The 25,928-nt window shown below is 38.9% G+C and overlaps 1 protein-coding gene across 1 annotated transcript; it reads right to left on the reverse strand.

Annotated features, from left to right (window-relative positions):
* Positions 1 to 2,204: 2,204 nt before the first annotated feature.
* LOC127956516 (essential MCU regulator, mitochondrial-like) lies at positions 2,205 to 11,013 on the reverse strand. Its single transcript, XM_052554505.1, has 3 exons — positions 10,797 to 11,013; positions 2,474 to 2,617; positions 2,205 to 2,402 (listed from the first exon to the last, which is right to left on the reverse strand). The coding sequence occupies exons 1-2, from the start codon at positions 10,920 to 10,922 to the stop codon at positions 2,480 to 2,482; spliced, it is 264 nt and encodes an 87-aa protein (XP_052410465.1). The 5' UTR covers positions 10,923 to 11,013; the 3' UTR covers positions 2,205 to 2,402; positions 2,474 to 2,479.
* Positions 11,014 to 25,928: the final 14,915 nt, after the last annotated feature.

Below are 25,928 nucleotides of genomic sequence, written 5' to 3' on the forward strand. Positions count from 1 at the left end.
CTGTAATATTTATTTATTTTATTTTATTTTTCGCTATAAAAACAGACCAAAGCCATCAATAGCCTTTAAAATGACTTAAAATGCATTATATAAAGAATAATGAGGCAATAATGATTGATTAATTATAACAATGTTAATACATAATGTAGGCAAATACAAAATAAACAGTTTATGTAGATGTTATCACAAATGCCATGTGATTGCTGCTGTTACACTTACAGGACGATCAAATCCTTGTTTAGGATACTGACCAAACATTTCATTCAAATATTCACTAAATCTTTAATTTTTGGACACCTTTTTGCTATAGATGACACAGGTTTTATAATTTCTTCAACAAAAAACGTGCATATCACAACCCTTACAAAAATAAACCATGGTTTTATCATAGTAAAACTGCTTAGTTTCCTTTTGCATGATTTCTGAATGCTTGAGACTATAAAATAAATTAGAGTCATAATAAAGTTATAGCCACAGGTAAATGTCGAGAGCTACAATTGTGATTTATAAATAATACAATTTATTCATTTAGTTTTTTATTTGATTAAAGTTCTTTTTTCACTCCTATAGTAGGTGTTTTTTCATTATATTTGAGGAAGGGGGCACAACAATACACTCCTGCTCAGGACACACATTTGACCAGCAGCAGCCCTGAAGGTGTTGTTATACAAGTCTCTGGGAATGTGTGCTCTACACACACACACACACACACACTGAAGCACGCGTGGTGTTTTCAGCTCTTCACTATATTAACACTTGATTTAGGTTACACACGTGCACGTCAGCACTATGAGAGGATTTCACCATTTAATTTGATAAAACTATCGTCATTCATTCGTATCGGATACAGACTGACAGAAACGGCAATGTCTTTACGACAAACTGTCAGATTAAAAATCGGTTTAACTTGAAGAAATGCAACAGAACTATAGTACTATTGCACAGTAGAGTATGCTATACTTCAAGTAGGCTTAATAGCTAATAATAATAGTTAATTAAAAAAACACAGAAACTCTGTCTACAACTCACCAAAATAAAAGTTTGGTCTAACTCAAAGAAATTATGTAAGGAATTGCTTAGTAAAATATACTTTAAAAAAGATATACTAAAACATTATTTTAAAGGAATATCACACAAGTTTTCATAGAAGTTTTAATTTAAACTTGCCAAAAAAATAACACCATATTTTTCAAAAACAATTTCTAAAAGTACATTTGTATTTGTGCCTATAATGTTTATTTATGTATTATTATTGTCAGCTAATAAAAGCTATGCTTCAGGACCATATTCATATAACATCTAAGGCTAAATGTAGCTCTTGACTGGTTGAGTTAGATGATGATTAACACTAAACTGTAGAAAATCATTGAGTCTCCCCAGCTGGAAATGTCATTGGCTGTTAAAGTCTTGTGTTTCTTATAATAAATGGACATATTGATAACACTGAACCTTTTATAATGCTCTTAATGACATGTGGATGCATACTGTATGCATTAGTGAGTGTGAGGGGCTTATGGGGTATGGTCACTTATTCCTTATATGAACTGTTTCAAATGCAAGACATTGATTGCATGAGATTAAGTTTGTAAATGATAGTCTGTGTCCTTTTGTAGTGTGCACATATATTTATCATCAAACTGTGATAACTGTGACTAAATTCAGTATATACGTCTGCCATATGTTGCCACCCCTCAAAAATTCCTGCCCCCTTCTCGCCACACCATCAATATTTTTGATAATGTAGATAATTTCCATTACTAAAACATCTAATTGACAAATTTCTAGTGTCCTAGCTAATCTTCATTGTAGAACACGATCGAACTGGAGGATAGAACTGGAGGAGACCATCAACGTCTAGAAACAGAAGACTCACATCATGCGCTTATTTCATGCGCCTGCCGACTTCCTGTCCAAGTTTTACCACGGACACGACCCCTGACCTCTGAACCCTGATGTGTCTCTGCTTCTGGACTGTAAATAAACTGTGAAACAGTCCGGTGTCTGTGTGTGGTGCACCAGGGCTGCATTTATTTGATCAAAAATACAGTAAAAATAGTGAAATATTTAAACAGCATTTATTAGAAACAGAAATCTTCTGTAACATTATAAATGTCTTTACTGCCATTTTTGATCAGTTTAATGCATCCTTGATGAACAGAAGAGTTGATTTTAAAAATGAAAAGAATCACAGTGCCATCGAACTCTTGAATAGTAGGGTTTATATTCTTTATTATAGATCAGTGATCTACACTCGGGTCAACCAGTCAGAATCAAGAACTCAGCTCCTGATAAATCTTCATAAATACACAGCAATATACAGACGAACAGAAGTGATTCCTGTGAAGCAGACGCAGACACAAAGATGCTCCAGTACTTGAGTTCATGGAGAGAAACAGTGGCATCTGTGGAAACAAACATCAGAGTGAGACTCAGACACACACACACACACACACTCGCAGGTTACACCGCTGACCTGTGATCAGTCGTCATCATCATCATCCTCAGGCACAAATATATCATGCTCCTCCAGCAGAGCCGCAAAGTTCTTACTGATCAGGGTCCCGACGTACAGGAACGGAGCCACGACCATCAGGATCCGCAGCGGACCGAACGCCGTCTGAGGACACAGCCAGTGTGTTACAGGAGTGTTACACGTCTGATCTGAAGATGTGTGTTACAGGAGTGTTACACGTCTGATCTGAAGATGTGTGTTACAGGAGTGTTACACGTCTGATCTGAAGATGTGTGTTACAGGAGTGTTACACGTCTGATCTGAAGATGTTTGTTATAGGAGTGTTACACGTCTGATCTGAAGATGTTTGTTACAGGAGTGTTACACGTCTGATCTGTAGATGTGTGTTACAGGAGTGTTATACATCTGATCTGAAGATGTGTGTTACAGGTGTGTTACACGTCTGATCTGAAGATGTGTGTTACAGGTGTGTTACACGTCTGATCTGAAGATGTGTGTTACAAGAGTGTTACACGTCTGATGTGAAGATGTGTGTTACAGGAGTGTTACACGTATGATCTGAAGATGTGTGTTACAGGAGTGTTACACGTCTGATCTGAAGATGTGTGTTACAGGAGTGTTACACGTCTGATCTGAAGATGTGTGTTACAGGAGTGTTACACATCTGATCTGAAGATGTGTGTTATAGGTGTGTTACAAGAGTGTTACACGTCTGATCTGAAGATGTGTGTTACAGGAGTGTTACACGTCTGATCTGAAGATGTGTGTTACAGGAGTGTTACACGTCTGATCTGAAGATGTGTGTTACAGGAGTGTTATACGTCTGATCTGAAGATGTGTGTTACAGGTGTGTTACACGTCTGATCTGAAGATGTGTGTTACAGGAGTGTTACACGTCTGATCTGAAGATGTGTGTTACAGGAGTGTTAAACGTCTGATCTGAAGATGTGTGTTACAGGAGTGTTACACGTCTGATCTGAAGATGTGTGTTACAGGAGTGTTAAACGTCTGATCTGAAGATGTGTGTTACAGGAGTGTTACACATCTGATCTGAAGATGTGTGTTATAGGTGTGTTACAAGAGTGTTACACGTCTGATCTGAAGATGTGTGTTACAGGAGTGTTACACGTCTGATCTGAAGATGTGTGTTACAGGAGTGTTACACGTCTGATCTGAAGATGTGTGTTACAGGAGTGTTACACGTCTGATCTGAAGATGTGTGTTACAGGTGTGTTACAAGAGTGTTACACGTCTGATCTGAAGATGTGTGTTACAGGAGTGTTACACGTCTGATCTGAAGATGTGTGTTACAGGTGTGTTACACGTCTGATCTGAAGATGTTTGTTACAGGAGTGTTACACGTCTGATCTGAAGATGTGTGTTACAGGAGTGTTATACATCTGATCTGAAGATGTGTGTTACAGGTGTGTTACACGTCTGATCTGAAGATGTGTGTTATAGGAGTGTTACACGTCTGATCTGAAGATGTGTGTTACAGGAGTGTTATACGTCTGATCTGAAGATGTGTGTTACAGGTGTGTTACACGTCTGATCTGAAGATGTGTGTTACAAGAGTGTTACACGTCTGATCTGAAGATGTGTGTTACAGGAGTGTTACACGTCTGATCTGAAGATGTGTGTTACAGGAGTGTTACACGTCTGATCTGAAGATGTGTGTTACAGGAGTGTTATACGTCTGATCTGAAGATGTGTGTTACAGGAGTGTTACACGTCTGATCTGTAGATGTGTGTTACAGGTGTGTTACACGTCTGATCTGAAGATGTGTGTTACAGGTGTGTTACACGTCTGATCTGAAGATGTGTGTTACAAGAGTGTTACACGTCTGATGTGAAGATGTGTGTTACAGGAGTGTTACACGTATGATCTGAAGATGTGTGTTACAGGAGTGTTACACGTCTGATCTGAAGATGTGTGTTACAGGAGTGTTACACGTCTGATCTGAAGATGTGTGTTACAGGAGTGTTACACGTCTGATCTGAAGATGTGTGTTACAAGAGTGTTACACGTCTGATCTGAAGATGTGTGTTACAGGAGTGTTACACGTCTGATCTGAAGATGTGTGTTACAGGAGTGTTACACGTCTGATCTGAAGATGTGTGTTACAGGAGTGTTATACGTCTGATCTGAAGATGTGTGTTACAGGTGTGTTACACGTCTGATCTGAAGATGTGTGTTACAGGAGTGTTACACGTCTGATCTGAAGATGTGTGTTACAGGAGTGTTAAACGTCTGATCTGAAGATGTGTGTTACAGGAGTGTTACACGTCTGATCTGAAGATGTGTGTTACAGGAGTGTTAAACGTCTGATCTGAAGATGTGTGTTACAGGAGTGTTACACATCTGATCTGAAGATGTGTGTTATAGGTGTGTTACAAGAGTGTTACACGTCTGATCTGAAGATGTGTGTTACAGGAGTGTTACACGTCTGATCTGAAGATGTGTGTTACAGGAGTGTTACACGTCTGATCTGAAGATGTGTGTTACAGGAGTGTTACACGTCTGATCTGAAGATGTGTGTTACAGGTGTGTTACAAGAGTGTTACACGTCTGATCTGAAGATGTGTGTTACAGGAGTGTTACACGTCTGATCTGAAGATGTGTGTTACAGGTGTGTTACACGTCTGATCTGAAGATGTTTGTTACAGGAGTGTTACACGTCTGATCTGAAGATGTGTGTTACAGGAGTGTTATACATCTGATCTGAAGATGTGTGTTACAGGTGTGTTACACGTCTGATCTGAAGATGTGTGTTATAGGAGTGTTACACGTCTGATCTGAAGATGTGTGTTACAGGAGTGTTATACGTCTGATCTGAAGATGTGTGTTACAGGTGTGTTACACGTCTGATCTGAAGATGTGTGTTACAAGAGTGTTACACGTCTGATCTGAAGATGTGTGTTACAGGAGTGTTACACGTCTGATCTGAAGATGTGTGTTACAGGAGTGTTACACGTCTGATCTGAAGATGTGTGTTACAGGAGTGTTACACGTCTGATCTGAAGATGTGTGTTACAGGTGTGTTACACGTCTGATCTGAAGATGTGTGTTACAGGAGTGTTACACGTCTGATCTGAAGATGTGTGTTACAGGAGTGTTACATGTCTGATCTGAAGATGTGTGTTACTGGTGTGTTACAAGAGTGTTACACGTCTGATCTGAAGATGTGTGTTACAGGAGTGTTACACGTCTGATCTGAAGATGTGTGTTATAGGAGTGTTACACGTCTGATCTGAAGATTTTTGTTACAGGAGTGTTACACGTCTGATCTGAAGATGTGTGTTACAGGAGTGTTACACGTCTGATCTGAAGATGTGTGTTACAGGAGTGTTACACGTCTGATCTGAAGATGTGTGTTACAGGAGTGTTACACGTCTGATCTGAAGATGTGTGTTACAGGAGTGTTACACGTCTGATCTGAAGATGTGTGTTACAGGAGTGTTAAACGTCTGATCTGAAGATCTGTGTTACAGGAGTGTTACACGTCTGATCTGAAGATGTGTGTTACAGGAGTGTTACACGTCTGATCTGAAGATGTGTGTTACAAGAGTGTTACACGTCTGATCTGAAGATGTGTGTTATAGGAGTGTTACACGTCTGATCTGAAGATGTGTGTTACAGGAGTGTTACACGTCTGATCTGAAGATGTGTGTTACAGGAGTGTTACACGTCTGATCTGAAGATGTGTGTTACAGGAGTGTTACACGTCTGATCTGAAGATGTGTGTTATAGGAGTGTTACACGTCTGATCTGAAGATGTGTGTTACAGGAGTGTTACACGTCTGATCTGAAGATGTGTGTTACAGGAGTGTTACACGTCTGATCTGAAGATGTGTGTTACAGGAGTGTTACACGTCTGATCTGAAGATGTGTGTTACAGGAGTGTTACACGTCTGATCTGAAGATGTGTGTTACAGGAGTGTTACACGTCTGATCTGAAGATGTGTGTTACAGGAGTGTTACACGTCTGATCTGAAGATGTGTGTTACAGGAGTGTTACACGTCTGATCTGAAGATGTGTGTTACAGGAGTGTTACACGTCTGATCTGAAGATGTGTGTTATAGGAGTGTTACACGTCTGATCTGAAGATGTGTGTTACAGGAGTGTTACATGTCTGATCTGAAGATGTGTGTTATAGGAGTGTTACACATCTGATCTGAAGATGTGTGTTACAGGAGTGTTACACGTCTGATCTGAAGATGTGTGTTACAGGAGTGTTACACGTCTGATCTGAAGATGTGTGTTACAAGAGTGTTACACGTCTGATCTGAAGATGTGTGTTATAGGAGTGTTACACGTCTGATCTGAATATGTGTGTTACAGGTGTGTTACACGTCTGATCTGAAGATGTGTGTTATAGGAGTGTTACACGTCTGATCTGAATATGTGTGTTAAAGGAGTGTTACACGTCTGATCTGAAGATGTGTGTTATAGGAGTGTTACACGTCTGATCTGAAGATGTGTGTTATAGGAGTGTTACACGTCTGATCTGAAGATGTGCTCAGATCCATAAGGAGGAGTTTGTGTCTTCGTCAGGTTTCTAGAAATGTAGCATTGCATCAGTGTGTCATCAATTGATGCTCTGCTGTGAATGGGTGCCGTGAGAATGAGATTTCTAAAGAGCTGATAAAAACATCACAATAATCCACCAGTAATCCACAGCACTCCAGTTCATCAATTAACATCTGGAGAAGACAAAAGATGAAACAAATCCAGCAGTAAGATTAAGATTTTAAATACAATGACTCAAATACATAGATGTCAGGATCTTGGCAAGGAGGAACTCAGGTGCAGACAGGATTTACAACACAAACAGGTTTATTCACAAAAAGGGGAAAATAAAAACCCACGAGGGGGAAAACAAGGGCTAGGGTAAACACTAAATGATTCTACAAAACACAATAAACAAGGTAAACAAAGACTGAACACTAACTACTAACAAACACTCACTGCAGGACAAAAGACTTCGAGGAGTTTCAAGGACAAGGTACAATCACGAATGAAGAACACATATGAGGTACACAAATCACAATGAACCGACGCAAGACAGAGCACACTTGGAGACCTAAATAGGGGAAACAATCAAGACACGACAGGTGGCACAGATGGGACAATCAAGACACGACTAGGTTAACAAGGGGGGCGGGGCAAGGGAACGAGACAACACAAGCACATGGCCCAAAGACAAGGCCATGCGCTTGTACACAAAACACGGGTCTGTCATGATCCTGCCTCAAGACTAGGAAAAATCAAGGACACGAGGGCAGAATCATGACAGAACCCCTCCCTTAAGGAGCGGCTTCCAGACGCTCCTCAAGGGAACATCAAACACGGGACACGACTGACATGACAGACTGGGACACCGACACAAACCAACAAGACATGACAAATAATAACAAAGGCAGACATGAATACACGACGGCAGGGTTAGGGTGACAAATCAAAAAAAACAAACAGGGAAGGGGAGGAGGCGGGACCACAAAGTTCATGGGGGACAGACCAGGGTGAGTGGGTGGGGCAGGAGTTTTAGGAGGACAGGACGAAGGCTGACGACGGGGGGGTACGGGCAGGTCTGGGTGGTGAGGGGCGGGGAGGGGTCTCGGGACAACTGACAGGGGACATGATAGGAGCAGACAAGGGACGCGGGGCAACACTTACGGGACGCGGGGCAAGACTTACGGGACGCGGGGCAAGACTTACGGGACGCGGGGAGACGACAGCTGGACACGGGGGGACAACATCTACTGGACACGGGACGACAACATCTACTGGACACGGGACGACAACATCTACTGGACACGGGACATCTACGGGACACGGGGCAACATCTACTGGACACGGGGGGACAACAGGACACGGGACATCTACGGGACACGGGGCCACATCAACAGGATACATGACTTCATCAGCAGGACACGGGGCAACACTCACGGGACACGGGGAGACGACATCAGGACACTCGGGATTTCTGGGGACAGGGTCTGAGGACAAGACAGGACTGACGGGGACTTCTAGGATACGGACAAGACTAGACAAATAATCAGAAAAGGCTTTAGCAGCCAGGACAATTGGCATCTCCTTACGAGATGAGACACACTGTACAAGAGTCTTTGCTGCAGAGTCGGCCGCGGCTCTCTCCTCCGCTCTCACGACTGCAGCTCTCTTCTTTGCCGGCTCGGGCACGCTCACTGTTGCTGGCTCGGGCACGCTCACCGCTGCTGGCTCGGGCACGCCCACCGCTGCTGGCTCGGGCACGCTCACCGCTGCTGGCTCGGGCACGCCAGCTCTCTCCGCTGCTGGCACGGGCACGCCAGCGCTCACCGCTGCTGGCACGGGCACGCCAGCTCGCTCCGCTGCTGGCACGGGCACGCCAGCGCTCACCGGTGATGGCACGGGCACGCCAGCGCTCACCGCTGCTGGCTCAGGCACGCTCACCGCTGCTGACTCGGGAGGAGACAGGGTCACAGGACCGGCAGGCCCCTTCTTCTTCCTCTTCCTCCTCGGGCGCGGTGCAGAGGCTACAGCTGGGTCAGAGGCGGGTTGGGGGAGTTTGGTCTCGGACAGGGCAGACTCGGACGCCGAAGACTCTGAAGCCGACTCCCATGAAAACCGTCTCCCTCGTTTCATGGGGAGACTGCTGGCTGAGGAGGGCACCTCAGGACTCTGGGAGGGGCTTGCCTGACCCCCCAGGGTTGCCACGGCCAGGACACGACCCTCCGGGATCGCCGGCAGCTGGGTAGGTGGGGACCTCTGGGGCTCCTCCTCTCGCCCGCTCACTCCGGAACGACCTCCCCTGGTCCCCCGGAACACCACAAGGCGAGAGCCCTCAAAACAATCTCGCTGGCTGGCTGATGCCATCCAGCATTGCCTCCTGTCTGCTGAGTTCCTTGGTGGTCGGTTCATTCTGTCAGGTATCTGGCAAGGGAGGAACTCAGGTGCAGACAGGGATTCTCAAACAAAGGGTTTATTACAAAAAAGGGAAAATAAAAACCCACGAGGGGGAAAACAAGGGCTAGGGTAAACACTAAATGATTCTACAAAACACAATAAACAAGGTAAACAAAGACTGAACACTAACTACTAACAAACACTCACTGCAGGACAAAAGACTTCGAGGAGTTTCAAGGACAAGGTACAATCACGAATGAAGAACACATATGAGGTACACAAATCACAATGAACCGACGCAAGACAGAGCACACTTGGAGACCTAAATAGGGGAAACAATCAAGACACGACAGGTGGCACAGATGGGACAATCAAGACACGACTAGGTTAACAAGGGGGGCGGGGCAAGGGAACGAGACAACACAAGCACATGGCCCAAAGACAAGGCCATGCGCTTGTACACAAAACACGGGTCTGTCATGATCCTGCCTCAAGACTAGGAAAAATCAAGGACACGAGGGCAGAATCATGACACATAGAGTCCATAATCCATAATAACACTTCCTCCAGTGAAAAGATGCATCTCCTGTTGTCTGTCAGATCAAAATCCTGTCACATTTATGTGCAGATCTCTCTCCTGATTCTGACCAGAACTTTTTTAGATAAGGCTTGTGATGGCACCCATTCACTGCAGAGACACTGATGTGATGAAACATTTCTCCAGATCTGATGGAGCAAACTCATCTACATCTTCAGCAAATGCTCAGTTTCGAGTGGACTATTGCTTTAATATTCAGCTGCTTGAGACGATATTGTTTGTTGATTTATTTCTTAAACTGTTTATTGCTTCACTCTCCTCTGTGACTATAATTTAAAGTGTGAAAATGTGAGTATAGTAAGAGGTGTCCTGAGATTGATTCTCTCTCTCGTGCAGTCAGTTATAAAGTCTTCTTCACAAACTCAAGACACTCTGAGAACTGCACTGATTCACTCACGTGATTCACTGAACCGACTCAGAAGCGCTTCAGAGCTGAACTGCGCGTGCGCAGAACACTCCTGCTCCGCATTCGAGAGTAATTCCTCATTAATGAGCTCTGAAGTACAGACAGACGACAAACAGCGCGTATGATCCACACAACCTGCTTATGGTTATTAGTTATAGTTATTGGCATGGTAATATACACGATATGAGTGATAAACACAGATATTACTGTTTCACACTGACTGACAGATGAGGTGTGTTTGTAACTGACACGCGCGCACACACGCGTCCTCTAGCTGACGATCTTTCATATTTCCGTCCATACATTAATTTCATCGCTGGCTGTGATCAATAATCGCGTTGTGAGTGTAATTATATGAGCGGGTCTCCGCGTGTGTCGTTGATTAAGTGATTGACTGATTTACTCACTCACTTTCTTGGGTTTGGGCAGAATGGCTCCGGAGGTGGTGTTCACTGCGGTCCGGTGCTGCTGCTGAGAGACGACGAGCCGCGGAACCGAGAGAGACACGAACCGGCGAACAACCGACACCACCGCCATGATCACCAGCGGACCGACAGACGCGAGGAGCGGTGTGTGTGTGTGTGTGTGTGTGTGACACGCTATATATAGCAGCTGAGCGTGTGGTTGCCCCACATGTGTGTCCGCTCTCTCTCTCTCTCTCTCTCTCTCTCTCTCTCTGTCTCTGTCTCTGTCTCTGAGCACACTGAGAGCACAGGTAGATCTTGTGCTCCTGCAGAGCTCAGGTGAGTTCATCATTCCGTCTCCTGCAGGAAGCAAACAGCACTGACAAGCCTTTCTGTGGCCCTCGGGGCACCACAGCTGATTATTGTCATTGTTTGATCCTTCACACACCATAACTCTGACACACATTATCAGTTTTATTTATTGTAGCTGTGTTGCTGATCATATCAATGTCTGTCTGGCTTGTTTTTAACCTCCAAACATAATGTGATGACTGAAACATCTCTAAATAAACAGCAGACGATGCCATCTGTTGATCTAAAACCACTCTTGATCTGTAACTGAGGTGTAATGATAGTTGAATACAGCAAAGAAGCCATCTTTCTTTCTGTAGTGCTTTATACAGACTGACTGTCAAAGCAGCTTTATCGTGTTCAACAGGATAATAGGTTATCAGTGATGAAAGAACACCATAACAGAGTTATTCTTCAGCTAAAGACAGTTCATTGATGATTCAGTTCATAATCCTCAGTTCAGTTCTCTTTAATAGTGTCTGTCAGTCGAGTCTCCTCAACTTAACAAGACCAGAACCAGAAATACATCAGAGACAGAACGGAGAAACCAGACCGGACCAGACCAACACCATGTGCTTCAATTACAGGCTCGTTCAACACTGTACACACACACACACACACACAGACACACACACACACACTAGTGTTACAGCTAGTTATCGTTAGTTATCATTCGTCTGTTCCTTTTCGTTATTGTTACAGTTCTCATTAGTTGCATACTGTTACTGTTTGTTATTGTTAGTCACTGATATAGTTATTGTTACAATAATAGTAATTGCTACAGTTACGGTAATTAACGGTTATTGTTTGTTACAGTTAGTTACCTTTAAAGTTATTATTACAGCTACTATTGTAGTTATTGTTAAGTTATCATTAGTTAGTTATTGTTGCTGGTCATTATTGTTAGTTATTGATACAGTTATTGTGACAGTTATTATCTTTAAAGTTATCGTTACAGTTACAGCTATTTATTGTTATAATCACCATTATAGTTATAGTCATTGTTAGTTATCATTACAGTTCTCTTTTTTTGTTACAGTAATCATTCTGGTTATCATTAGTTATTTTTTGTTACAGTTATCTTTAAAGTGTTCAGGACAATCATCATTACAGTTCTGTTACAGTTAATGAGTCGTATTAACTCTTGTACTGGAATCATTTTTGTGTTTGCACTGATTTGATTGGCTCACCTTCACTCTGTGCGTTCATTGGCTGGCTGTCGTAGGAGATGCTCGTAACGCCAGTCATCACGTCCTCGTCCCACAATGCACCAGGAGGTGACATCACGCCTGAGGAAGAGCACATGTTGGTGCTACAGATCTATCTCAGGGTTATGAGATGGAGTTTCACCTTTTCTCTTTTTTTATTCAAGGTACAATAACACAATGTTATCAAGAAAACAACATTAACCTGAGAGAAGAGAACAGAAAGGAAAAGTTACAACAAACAAAAGACTTCAAAACAAAAATACAAGAAACACATACACATGTACGAATATATAAATCAAATGAATATGTTGTAAAGTTCACAAACGTTCGTTCTCACAGCTTTCTTATTCCCAGAGTCTCTGATACTGTCACTATATATACTTATTTCACTCAGCAATACCATAACTTTGTGTTTTTATTGGTAAATAGTAGAGTAGATGAATGAAGTTAAAGCAGTGTTTCTCCTGTTTAGGACAGTAATGTTCCCCCCGAACTGAAGAAGGTGTTAAAGTCTGAGTATCTGAGGATGTGCAGGCCCAGAAATACCACTCACATTTACTCCTGGTTTACTTGATTGGAAAGAATGATTTGCTGGATCAATTCTATGAATAAGCTTATAAGAAACGTCTTTAATCTGATTTCTAAGATGATATTTCTGTGGTAATAACTACAGAAGTGAAGGTCACCATTCTCACATATATTCATAATCACAATCTTTTTAATATATGTGTTTGATTTCTCCATAGGAAATCACAAAGCATCTTATCAATATTTCTACTAATATGCTTATCAAGATATAAAGATAGAGACAAAAGTTCAAATAAATATTTTCATCAATTAAATACGAATGACAGATAACAGAATAGAAGTAATGAACAACAAAAGAGCACAAGTTTATCCAGAGAGTATCCCGAGTGTGTGTGGAGCAGTGACCATGTCCCAAATATCAAATGTTTCATTTCCATCCCTGATATCCCAGTGTCACAGTCTCAGTTATGCACATGTACATCATAAACACGGCTCTAATCAGCACGAGCAGCAGGAGTCAGGTGAGACTGATCTCAGGAGACATGACTGAAGACGGATCAGGGCTCATCACAGATACACGTGCACGCGCTCCGCGATCACGACATCGGTGAAAGTGAAAGTGACCTGTTCCTGCCGCTCACCCAAAGCTTTAAACACCCCACACACTGAGAGCGGCTGCTGATGCCCGGATGTAGTGTGCGGTATTAGAGTGTGTGCGGGAGCGGATGAGAGAGAGCATGCGGTGATAGTTATAAATACAGAGAGAGAGAGATCAACTCTAACCACTACATCATGACTCACACACACTCTCTCACACACACTCTACCTCTCTCTCTCTCACACACACACACACACTCTCTATCCCTCTCTCTCTCACACACACACACACACACACTCACACACACTCTACCTCTCTCTCACACACACACACACACACTCTCTCTCTCTCTCTCTCACACACACACACACACACACACACACATCTTCTCACACACACACACACACACTCTCTCTCTCACACACACACACACTCTACCTCTCTCTCTCACACACACACACAGACTCTCTCTCTCTCATACACACACACACACACAGACTCTCTCTCTCTCTCACACACACACACACACACACTCTCTGTGTAGCATGTTGACAGGCAATGATTCATGATTTAGAAAGTTTATCACAGTACTGTGTGTTTCCACGTTAGTTCTGTGTCTGATCACACTGAGCAGCAGCACGTATCGCTAATGTTCAATCTTCGCTGGTCAGTAATGTATTATATTACAGTTTTTTACAGACACTAGGACACATTTCTCAATACTTAGGTCACTTTTGCAAAACTCTTCACACTGTTCTCCTAACCATCTTTCAGCTTGGCAAAGCAGTTCATTTCTCATTCAGAAAGCACTACAACTACCAAAACCCTTTCTTCAGGTCTCAAATCAGCTCATTCTTCCAGAACACTAGCAAAGGTTGACAGATGACAAACAATGAGCTAAAAACACTAACAACATGTAGCATTATACAGTGTTTTCTTGTGTAAAACAAGGAAACATCTCTGTTCATAATTCATTCCAATATATGTCACTGGAGTGAATCAGACATGATGCACAATTCGTTAATATTGTATGACGTTTATTTATTTTTTTGCACTGAGTAATTCCAAAATGGAGGAATTTGTGTCCACACCATCCACTGATACAGATACAATAGTAATGCTAATCTACTAACTGTCCAGTTGTTTTTATAGCATTTAATTTTAAGATTTAAAATATATTTCATTCAAATATTACTGTAGAAATGTAGCAAATTGCTGATTCAGTATTGTATTATATTGTTCTGAACATCAGTTTAACAGTTTTGATAACAGTATGTAAGCATTTGCAGACTGTCCTGTACGTAAAGAGTTTTGTCAGTTGTTGTGTCTGAGTGAGAAAAGAATTCATCAAATTTGAGAGATGTAGTCATTGAATGCATTTTGTGCCAAAGCAATGATAATTGATCCTCAGTTTAGCCCACATAGACTTCTGTTGTGCTCACTGTGTGAAGAGTTCTGCAAAAGTGACCTAAGTACTGAGAAATGTGTCCTAGCATCTGTAAAAACTGTGATATTATAACTGATTCTGCGCGTTCTGACGTCGCTCTCTGCCGCGAAGGAGAGATGCATCATGGGTAATGGAGTCTTTTCACAGAACCTCGCAAGTGAAGAAGTAACGTACAAACTAAACCAAAAGAAAAAAAAAAAACCTGCTTCACTGAGGGACACAGAACATTCCAGTCTCCTTCTGGTGATTTGTGAGGCATCTTTACTTTATTCAAGTACAATATAAATTCACTACTTGTACTTTTACTTTATAACATTACTGAAGAAAGAAAAAATACTTTTTACTACTTACAATTTTATTTCAACTTGAAAAGTACTTCTTACATTTTAATTTATTTCAGTTATTAATATGATTTGTCATTGCTTCATCAGCAGTGTGGTCTGGATCACTGTAGTTTTGACCGTCCTGAGCTCTTGATTTCACGCTGAGAGAGGATTATATTCTAAACCAGTGGTTTTCAACCCGTGGGCCGCAAATTACTATTAAAAGAAATAATAATATTGTTATATTATATGTAAATATGTCTAAGTCATAACATAACATCATTTCATATATATAATTAAATAACAATAAAAAAAATACACCTAGCGCGAGAACAGAACAGCCCGGGCATATGTCTGTAACTCCAGGTTCACACTCTGTCTGTGATGCGCCTTTTTTCTGAGCCCATGTTAACGGATCAGAGCGTTCACACTGCACGCGGTAAAAGGCTAGAAATATAAACGTGAGAAAATAATTAATATCTAACACATGAGCAATAACAGTCCCAGAAGTGAGCATAGAGAGAGTTGTGAGTGCACAGGACACAGTTTAAGTGAGAGGAGACATGCTTTAAGTGCGCACACTCTCTCCGCGCAGAACAGTGTGTATCTGAGCAAGTACGTCTGGTTTTGTGACAGAGCAAATGAAATCTGCGTGCGAACAGAGAGATTCGCACTCGTGCATTATTTTAATGTGCTTTCGCGTTATATTTATGCGCTCTCGCTGCTGACCGCAGACACATACTGTATACACACTGCAAACACCTGAGGCACCGCTATGATTAATGAGCTCTATGAACAATGCATGGCAAAAAAGAAAAAAAAAGTCCCTGGACACGCGATTTATTTATTTATATATTTTTTTGCCTGTACATAGACCCACAAACAAAGGTGGACACACTCTAGACTTAATCATCAGTAGGGCTCTAAACTTTTCATCCATTGTTATTAAGGACGTAGTGTCACGGATCGCAAGAGGCAAAGACTTTATTTATACGTCACCAAAATAAACAAAAACACAACTGAAACCAGAGGAGCGTTCAAAGTTACAAGACACAGACTGTCTTTCTCTTTTTTTTCTGGCCGCTGTGCCACAAATAGGGTTTCTATTTTCTATCTTTTACCTTTTTTTACTTGTGGTATACAGTTGAAAAGGTTTAAGATAGTGGTTTGTTGTCTGTCTACCAGTTTTTATAACTGGCAGGATGACTTCAGGTGTGAGGACGCTAGATTTCCTCACACGGCGTCATGCGGTGAAGTTAAGTTTAAACGCTAGTGTGGAAGAGTGTAGTTTGGCTGTCGGAGAGGTGGTGGGTTGTGGAAATGTTCTGTCAGCATCGAGAATGAACAACGCGGTTGTTATTTTTTTGAAAACAGTTGAATTAGCAAACTTGTTGGTTGAAAGTGGCGTTGTTATCGACAATGCTTTTGTTCCAGTGTTACCGTTGTCTACTCCGTCTAAAAAAGTGATCCTATCAAACGTGCCGCCTTTCATAAAAGATGAGGTGCTGGTAAAACTGTTCGAGAGATATGGCAGATTGGTTTCCCCAATCAAAATGATACAGATTGGTTGCAAATCGACCTTGCTAAAACACGTAGTGTCTTTCAGACGTTTTGTGTACATGGTATTAAAGGACCATAAAGAGGTGTTGGATTTGACGTTTAATTTCAAGCATGACGATTTCAACTACGTAGTGTATGCTACGACTAATAGCATGAGATGCCTTAATTGCGGGGAAACAGGACACCTCGTGAGGGTTTGTCCAAAAAAAGAAGAGAAAACGAAGGAAAAAGTTTCTTCATTCCCGATTGAAAAGGTTGGTGAGGAGGGGTGGATAGTGCAAAGTGTTAGGAGTGAGGTACCACGTGGATGTAGTTGAGGAGAACACTGTACAGAAGCCTGTCGATGAAAACTCAGATTTATTAGGTGATGCTGCAGCTTTGAAGAAAAAGGGGAAAGAGTGAGTGGCAGATGTAGAAGAAGCTTCTGTCTCTGATGAAAGGCATCAGTTAATTGAGGGTTTAGATTTACAGAGTTCAGTAAATAATCAAGATATGGAGCTGGAAGGGTATCAGTGTTCTGGGGGAGAACAAGATGAATGTGTTTCTAAAACACCACAAAACAGGAGATTGAAACAGAGCCACTACAGTAAATCAAAAAAACTAGAAAATAGCCAAACTGATACTGAGAGTGACACTGACCTTTCAGAATCTAGTGTTACTTTTGATCAGACAAAAGATGACTCTTCATCTACGTCTTACAGTGTAGATGATGTTAAGCTCTTTTTGAGAGTCACAAAGAATGCAAGAAATGTGCGCATTACAGAGTGCTTTCCTGATTTGGAGCAATTTGTAGAAAAGGTAAAGATTTTTAAGAGTGAAAGTCTTTTTACTGATCAAGAGGTTTACAGACTGAAAAAAATTCTCACAAAAGTAAATTTTCAATTAGGAATTAATGCTGAAAAGTTTTAAAATTACACTTATGAGATGGTTTTTTTGTGTCTTGATTATCCTTTTCTTCTCTTTAATGAAATAATTTCATTTTGCTTCCCTTATTTTAAATGGAGCACAGGAAGGGAAGAAGAGGTTTGAATTATATGAGTTAATTAAGATGAAGAAAATAGACTTTCTGTTTGCTCAAGAAACTCATAGTGATGTTTCCAATGAAGAAGACTGGGCAAGAGAATTCAATGGGTTAACCATTTTTTGTCATAATTCATCTTTAAGTTGTGGTGTTGCTATTTTATTCTCTAAAAACTCCATTCCGATTTCTTATGAAGTGGAAGAAGTAGTAAAGGGCAGATTTTTTAAAATAAGGGCTCAATTTGATAATGCTTTTTTATTGTTTTGGTTGTATTTATTTTCCCACCAATGCAGTTGAAAGAATGGGTTTTTAAAATATATTATGTAAAGCATTAAGTGATTGTAATTCTGAAGATTTGTTCTTAATTGGAGGGGATTTTAATTGCGCTGAATTTGCCTCCGATAGAAATCATGTTGAGCCTCATATGGCTCCTCGAAAAAGGCTAATTCAACTTATAGAAACACATGATCTTGTAGACCTTTGGCAGAACTTTCATAAGACACAGAGACAGTATACTTGGGTTCATTCTTATAATAATAGGTTGTCTTTAGCAAGATTGGACAGATTTTATGGTTTTAGTCATCAACTCAAACTTTTTAGAGATTGTTCTATTATTCCAGTTAGCTTTTCGGATCATAGTTTAGTACAATGTTTTTTAATTTTAGGATCCATAAAACCAAAAAGTGCAATGTGGTATTTTAATAACAGTCTCTTAACTGATATGGAATTTAAAGATATTTTAAAGTTTTTTGGTATGAATTTAGAACCACTAAATCTGATTTCCAATCTTTGCAGCAGTGGTGGGATTTGGGGAAAACCCAGATTAAACAACTGATTAAACAACTAACACGCTTACAACATCACTAAAGAAACAAATATTTTAATGGTAAATTTAGAAAATGATATAAAGAAATTACAAGAATCTATTGGTAACAAACATAATCAAGAGCTTATTGAAATTTTAAACCCCAAAAACAAAGAATTGGCAGAAATCCTAGACCTGAAAGCACAATTCCAAATTGTGATTAAGTTTTTAAACTATCAGCTTATGCTGATGACATTGTAATTTTCATTAAAGAATGTGTCAAAAATAACACAAATTTTAAGTGATTTTATGGTTGTTTCCTCCGCTAAGGTAAATTGGAATAAAAGTGAGGCTATTTTAGTTGGAAAGTGGATGCATGGACAACCTAGTCTCCCTGCGGGGTTAAAATGGAGTAGAGATGGGTTTAAATATTTAGGTGTATATTTGGGAGAGGATACAACTGTAAAGAAGAATTTTGAGGGGATAGAAGGAAAAATTGTGGGGTGTTTGAATAAATGGAAGTTTTTAATTTCTCATATGTCATATAGAGGTTGGGTTTTAATTATTAACAACTTAGCAGCCTCTACTCTTTGCCATTTGTTAGCATGTATTGAACCCCCAGCACTTCTTCTGAAAAAATGTCAGTCTATATTAGTTATTTTTTTGGGATAATTTACATTGGGTGCCACAAAGTGTTTTATATCTGTCTAAAAATGAAGGGGGACAAGGTTTGATTCATCTACAGAGTAGAGTGGCAGCTTTTCGGCTAAAATATGTACAACGATTTCTTGAAAGTTCTGAGAATGAGAATTGGAGTTTGGTTGCTTCTATTATTTTAAAAAAATTTGAAGGTCTGGTTTTAGACAAATCTTTGTTCTGGATGAATCTTAAGAAGTTTTCTGTATCTAAGTTACCAATTTTTTATTGTAACTTATTTAAAGTATGGTCACTTTTTAAAGTATTGAGAAGTGAAAACAAAGACTCTTTGTACTGGACTCTTCAAGAACCTTTAATTGGTGGATCACGTTTGGATGTGTCAAATGAGGGATGTTTTCCTGCCTTGATGGACTCACTTATTAAATCTCACATTATTACTCTTGGAAGCCAAGTTCGTATAACTGGACATGATTTATCTGACTCTAAAGCAATGGAAGAAGAGTTGAAGATGAAGTCTACACGGGTAGTAACTCGGCTGTTGTCTAAGTGGAAAGAAATCATTACCAAAAAGGAATTAAAAATGATAAAAGACTTTGAAGAAGGGTGGATTCAACCAAAGACTGATGATCCTTTTCCGAATTTGTTTTTAAGTCCTGATTTAGAAATGTGCGATGGTTTTATTTTAAAGAGTAATAATTTAAGGTTGTTGGGAAAAGAAAAAGCATCCAGTAAAGCTATGTATGAGTGTTGTGTTAAAGCTTTAAATAAGAAGAGTCTTGATGGTAAAATAGATACTCCATGGCGCAATGTCTTACATTTAAGTGAGAATACAAGACCTAAATGGGGAGCACTTTATAAGTCACCATTGCTTAAAAAAACAGGGGACTTGCAATGGAGAATTTTTCACGGTACCATAGCTGTCAATGCGTTTGTCTCAGTGATAAATCATGAAGTCAATCAGAGTTGTCCATTTGGTTCACAAAGAGAAACTGTGTTCCATACTTTCATGCATTGTATTAGACTAAGACCATTGTTTATTTTTTTACAAGATGTATTTAAACAGTTTGAGGAAGTCTTCTCAATGGAGGTTTTCATTTGTGGTTTTAAGTATTTGAGAAAACGTTGTTATGAATGTCAGTTGTTTAACTTTTTCTTGGGTCAAGCAAAAATTGTAAAATTGAAAAAGACTCTGATACAGATGTAGTATTGCTCTTTTCAATACCATTAATATGTTCAAATCACTTGAAACATCATCTCCAACTTTAACACGAAACGTTTGATTTGATTAGAAATCTAATATCCAGTTATACATCCTTCCACCTATACCCATATTATGTAATTTAATCAATGGTTCTTCTCTCCACATTGAGTCATATGCTTTCTCTACATCAAAATATACTATAACCATGACCTCTTTCATACTAATTGCTTTTTCAGCTTCATTACTAACTTTCACTAGGGCACCTATTGTAGATCTACCTTTACGAAAACCACTTTGTCGTGCACAGATCAGCCCTTTCTGTTCTAAATAATATGATAGTCTACGAACTATTACCCTTTCCATCCATTTCCACAAGTGAGATGTTAACGCTATAGGCCTGTAATTCCCTGCATTGTCTGGGGTTTTACCAGGCTTACTAAAAGGCAATATCAAAGCACTTTTCCTATTATGAGGTAGTTTGCCTTCTCTCCATATCTTATTAAAAAGTCTTTGTATAATTTCCATAAATTCATCAGGTAATTGTCTAAACATCATAACACAGTTGGTCTTGCCCTGGAGCTGTATATCCACTTTTCTCTAAGGCCATTTTTCAGCTCATGCATCTAGTCTTGATCCATTAGTGTCCTTTTTCCTTAATACATCAGAACATTTCCTAATAATATCCTCTTTCCGTTGCTTATTCACTCCATCTAAGTGACTTCCACTATGAATACTTGCAAATTTCTTACCTAATAAATCCGCTTTCTCCTTATTTGTTCTTGCCAAGTATTCTCCATCTACCAGCACAGGGATTGTCCCAGTCATCTTTTTAATCATTGCCCATACATCATTCAAATCTATTTCTCGACCAATCGCTGAACAGAACTGTCTCCATGCATTCTTCCTTGATGACTTGATTATTTTCTGTGCCTTGGCTTTCTTCCTTTGGGAATCAATCAAATTGTCTTGACTCAAGTGTTTCCTACACTCTAAAAAACGCTGGGTTGTTTTTTCAACCCAACTGCTGGGTTGAGGCCGTTGGATAGGACTTTGGGATGTTTTAACCCAAGTTTGGGTTGAAAATAACTTTCTTTTTCAACCCAGCGGGGGTGGGTTGAGGACGCGGACGTGAAGGAGAGCACGCACGTCACGTCAAAATCGTACGTCTCCAGTGCGAGCAGCCGCCATTTTCTCAGCGTGATAGAAGCGAGAAGCGAGTGAAAGACTATGGTAAGTAAATATTCAAAATGTAAAGTTATCTTTTATTGTTTACCCGGTTGTATGAAAGGCGGAAGGTTTTATGAAAGGCGGAAACAAAGGAGCTTAACGTTATATATATATATAAAAAACGGACGCGGTTTTCGCCTCGGACACGGAGGTCTTAACTGCCTCATGTAACGTTACTGAACGGAGGATTTACTTTTAATATAACGTCTGTGAATGTATTTTGTCATATTTACACAAGGTTTTACATTATCTGTACTTTTTGAGGCGTTAACAGACGGTTATGGTCACGGTTATGGTCATGTGAATTTGTCTTTTTTTTCGCGGTTAAACTGAATGTATGTTTGTCTCCTAAAGGAAACGGCATTGTGTAGTAAAGACTAGCATAATTATTTTGAGGCTGTTGAAGTGGTAACTGTTAAAAGTATGTTTTACATGTAATGTTTCAGACTTGTCCAGCTCCAGTCTTCATTGTCCTCGCGCCGAGAGTTAAAGACACAGAAGCTGTTTGTGTGAGGAGTCACAGACCTGTGTGAGGATGAGGAGGAGGTGTTCTTCTGAAGAGAGGGACAGAAGGTTTAAGGAGAGTAAACTTCAGAATAACATCAAGTTATCTTTATTTTTACTAAGACTAAAATAATGTTGTTGTTTAGATGTTGAAATCCAGAGACAAGATAACTTCATTCTTTTGAGACTGATGTAAGTTAAGTTATTATTACTTTTTTTTTTTTAGAAAATTAATGTTTATGTTGTGTCCTGCCGGTTTACTTCACATTTTGATGCAAAAACAGTGTGATTTTATATATATATATATGTATGTATGTATGTATATGTTAATATTTTATTGAAACCATTGATGTCCCTCTTTGCAGAACTCAAACTAACTGGAGTTAAGGACACAGAAGTCTGCTTGTGTGAGGAGGTGGTTTTCTCAGCTTCTTCTGAAGAGAGGGAAAGATCGTTTAAGGCAAGTAAACTTCATAATTTCATGTTATCAGTTGTTGTTGTGTTTTACTAAGAGTAAAATAATGTTTGTTTGTTTGTTTTTGTAGATGTTAAAAGCAAGAGACATGGGAGAGCATCATTCCTTTGAGATTTTATGTTTCTGGAAATATGAGTAACATTAATACAGGCAGTGATCACTATGATATTATGTACAATTAATGTTGAAATACATGTTCAGGAGGGTCACAGAATAGAGAGATGGTGTTTTTCTAAAGCAGAATGGGAGAAATGTAGAGAATGCTGCACTCTAAAAACTGCGACTCGGTTGACTCAGATCGAGACTCCGGAGACTGTTTGTGATTTTTTTTAAATTCAGATCTGGACATCGATGCAGGAAGTGTTTGTCAAACAGTTCATTATAATGAATATTTGGAGCTGAGGCTTTTTTTTAGCCTGTCGATTTGATTTTTAAATGATTTCAATGACTTTTGGAAGTTGCATGTGTTGTGTTTTATGAATTGTGGATGGATTAATCAACTGAGAAATTAATTAACTGAACAGAAATTATCATGAACTCTTAAAGATGATGATGATAAAATTATATCTAAGTATGAACTAACTTGCGCAATACAGTAAATATTCTTACTCTACCCTAAATCAGTCAAAAAATGTTTGGCTCAGTTTTCAGAAAAGTGTACGTCACACATCCTTTCATTATGATGCAACATTGTTTCCTCTTCAGGTGAGTATTTAACATCTTTATTATTATTGTTACACACACACACACACCGTTCAGAGTTTGGGATCAGAATGATTTATTATGTTTTTTGTTGTTGTTGTTTTTTTACAGGAGTTTACTCATCAAAACTGCATTTATTTGATCAAAAATACAGGAAAAAGTGAAATAATATTATGAAGTAAAACTACATTTTTTATTTTAATATACATTAAAATCTATTTTATTTCTGTGATTTTCTGCATCATTCCTCCAGTCTTCAGTGTCACATGATCTTCAGAAATTATTATAATATTATGATTTATTATCAGAGTTGTGCTGCTGAACTGTGATACTTCTTTCAGGATTCTTTGATAAATGAAAAGATAAAAAGAAGAGCATTTATTAAAAATAGAAGTATTTTCTAGCAATAAACACTAGAGTTCAAAAGTTTGTGGTCAGTAAAATGTATTCTTTCTTTTAAAAAAATAAAATAGAACTCTTTTAGGATGTATTGTTGATTGTTTTGATTTATATCGGAACTTCGGAGCCTGTTCGCGACTCGGTTGATTCAGATCGGCACTTCGGAGCCTGTTCCTCAAAAACACAGGAATTTTTTAAAAATATATTATTATGAAGTAAAAAAATATTTTCTATTTTAATATACATTGAAATCTATTTTATTTCTGTGATTTTTCAGCATCATTCCTCCATTACTGATTTATTATCAGAGTTGTGCTGCTGAAACTGTGATACTTCTTTAAGGATTCTTTGATAAATGAAAAGATAAAAAGAAGAGCATTTATTTAAAATAGAAGTATTTTCTAACAATAAACACTAGAGTTCAAAAGTTTGTGGTCAGTTAAATGTTTTTAAAAAAAAAAAAAAAAAAAAAAATAGAACTCTTTTAGGATGTATTGTTGATTGTTTTGATTCAGATCGGCACTTCGGAGCCTGTTCGCGACTCGGTTGATTCAGATCGAGACTCCGGAGACTGTTTGTGATTATTATTATTTTTTAAATTCAGATCTGGACATCGAATGAGGAAATGTTTGTCAAACAGTTTATTGGTGATTAATGAATATTTGGACTTGAGGCTTTTTTTTAACCTGTCCATTTGATTTTTAAATGATTTCAGTTATTTTTGGAAGTAAAGCCTTCTTGTATCTCAGTTGCATGTGTTGTGTTTTATGAATTGTGGATGGAATTATCAACTGAGAAATAAAGTTGAACAGAAATTATCATGAACTCTTAAAGATGATAATGAAAAGAAAAGGTAATATTGCATATAAAATTATATCTAAGTATGAACTAACTTGCGCAATACAATAAATATTCTTACTCAGTGAAGAAATGTTTGGTTCAGTTTACAGAAAAGTGTACGTCACACATCCTTTCATTATGATGCAACATTGTTTCCTCTTCAGGTGAGTATTTAACATCTTTATTATTGTGGGGATTAGTGTGTAAGTGCTACACACACACACCATTCAGAGTTTGGGTTCAGAATGATTTATTATGTTTTTTGTTGTTGTTTATTTTGTTTGTTTTTTTACAGGAGTTTACTCATCAAAACTGCATTTATTTGATCAAAAATACAGGAAAAAAGTGGAATATTATTATGAAGTAAAACAAAACATTTTATTTTAATATACATTAAAATCTATTTTATTTCTGTTATTTTCTGCATCATTCCTCCAGTCTTCAGTGTCACATGATCTTCAGAAATAATTATAATATTATGATTTATTATCAGAGTTGTGCTGCTGAAACTGTGATACTTCTTTCAGGATTCTTTGATAAATGAAAAGATAAAAAGAAGAGCATTTATTAAAAATAGAAGTATTTTCTAACAATAAAAACTAGAGTTCAAAATTTTGTGGTCAGTAAAATGTATTCTTTCTTTAAAAAAAAAAATAGAACCCTTTTAGGATGTATTGTTGATTGTTTTGATTCAGATCGGCACTTCGGAGCCTGTTCCCTACTCGGTTGATTCAGATCGGCACTTCGGAGCGTGTTCGCGACTTGGTTGATTGAGATCGGCACTTCGGAGCCTGTTCCTCAAAAACACAGGAATTTTATAAAAATATATTATTATGAAGTAAAAATCGGCAGATCGGCAACTTCGGAGCCTGTTCGCAACTCGGTTGATTCAGATCGGCACTTCGGAGCCTGTTCCTCAAAAACACAGGAATTTTTTAAAAATATATTATTATGAAGTAAAAAAATATTTTCTATTTTAATATACATTGAAATCTATTTTATTTCTGTGATTTTTCAGCATCATTCCTCCATTACTGATTTATTATTAGAGTTGTGCTGCTGAAACTGTGATACTTCTTTAAGGATTCTTTGATAAATGAAAAGATAAAAAGAAGAGCATTTATTTAAAATAGAAGTATTTTCTAACAATAAACACTAGAGTTCAAAAGTTTGTGGTCAGTTAAATGTATTCTTTCTTTTTAAAAAAAAAAAAAAAAAAAATAGAACTCTTTTAGGATGTATTGTTGATTGTTTTGATTCAGATCGGCACTTCGGAGCCTGTTCGCGACTCGG

The sequence above is a fragment of the Carassius gibelio genome, chromosome A3, assembly GCF_023724105.1.
Source record: "Carassius gibelio isolate Cgi1373 ecotype wild population from Czech Republic chromosome A3, carGib1.2-hapl.c, whole genome shotgun sequence".
Classification (NCBI taxonomy): domain Eukaryota; kingdom Metazoa; phylum Chordata; class Actinopteri; order Cypriniformes; family Cyprinidae; genus Carassius; species Carassius gibelio.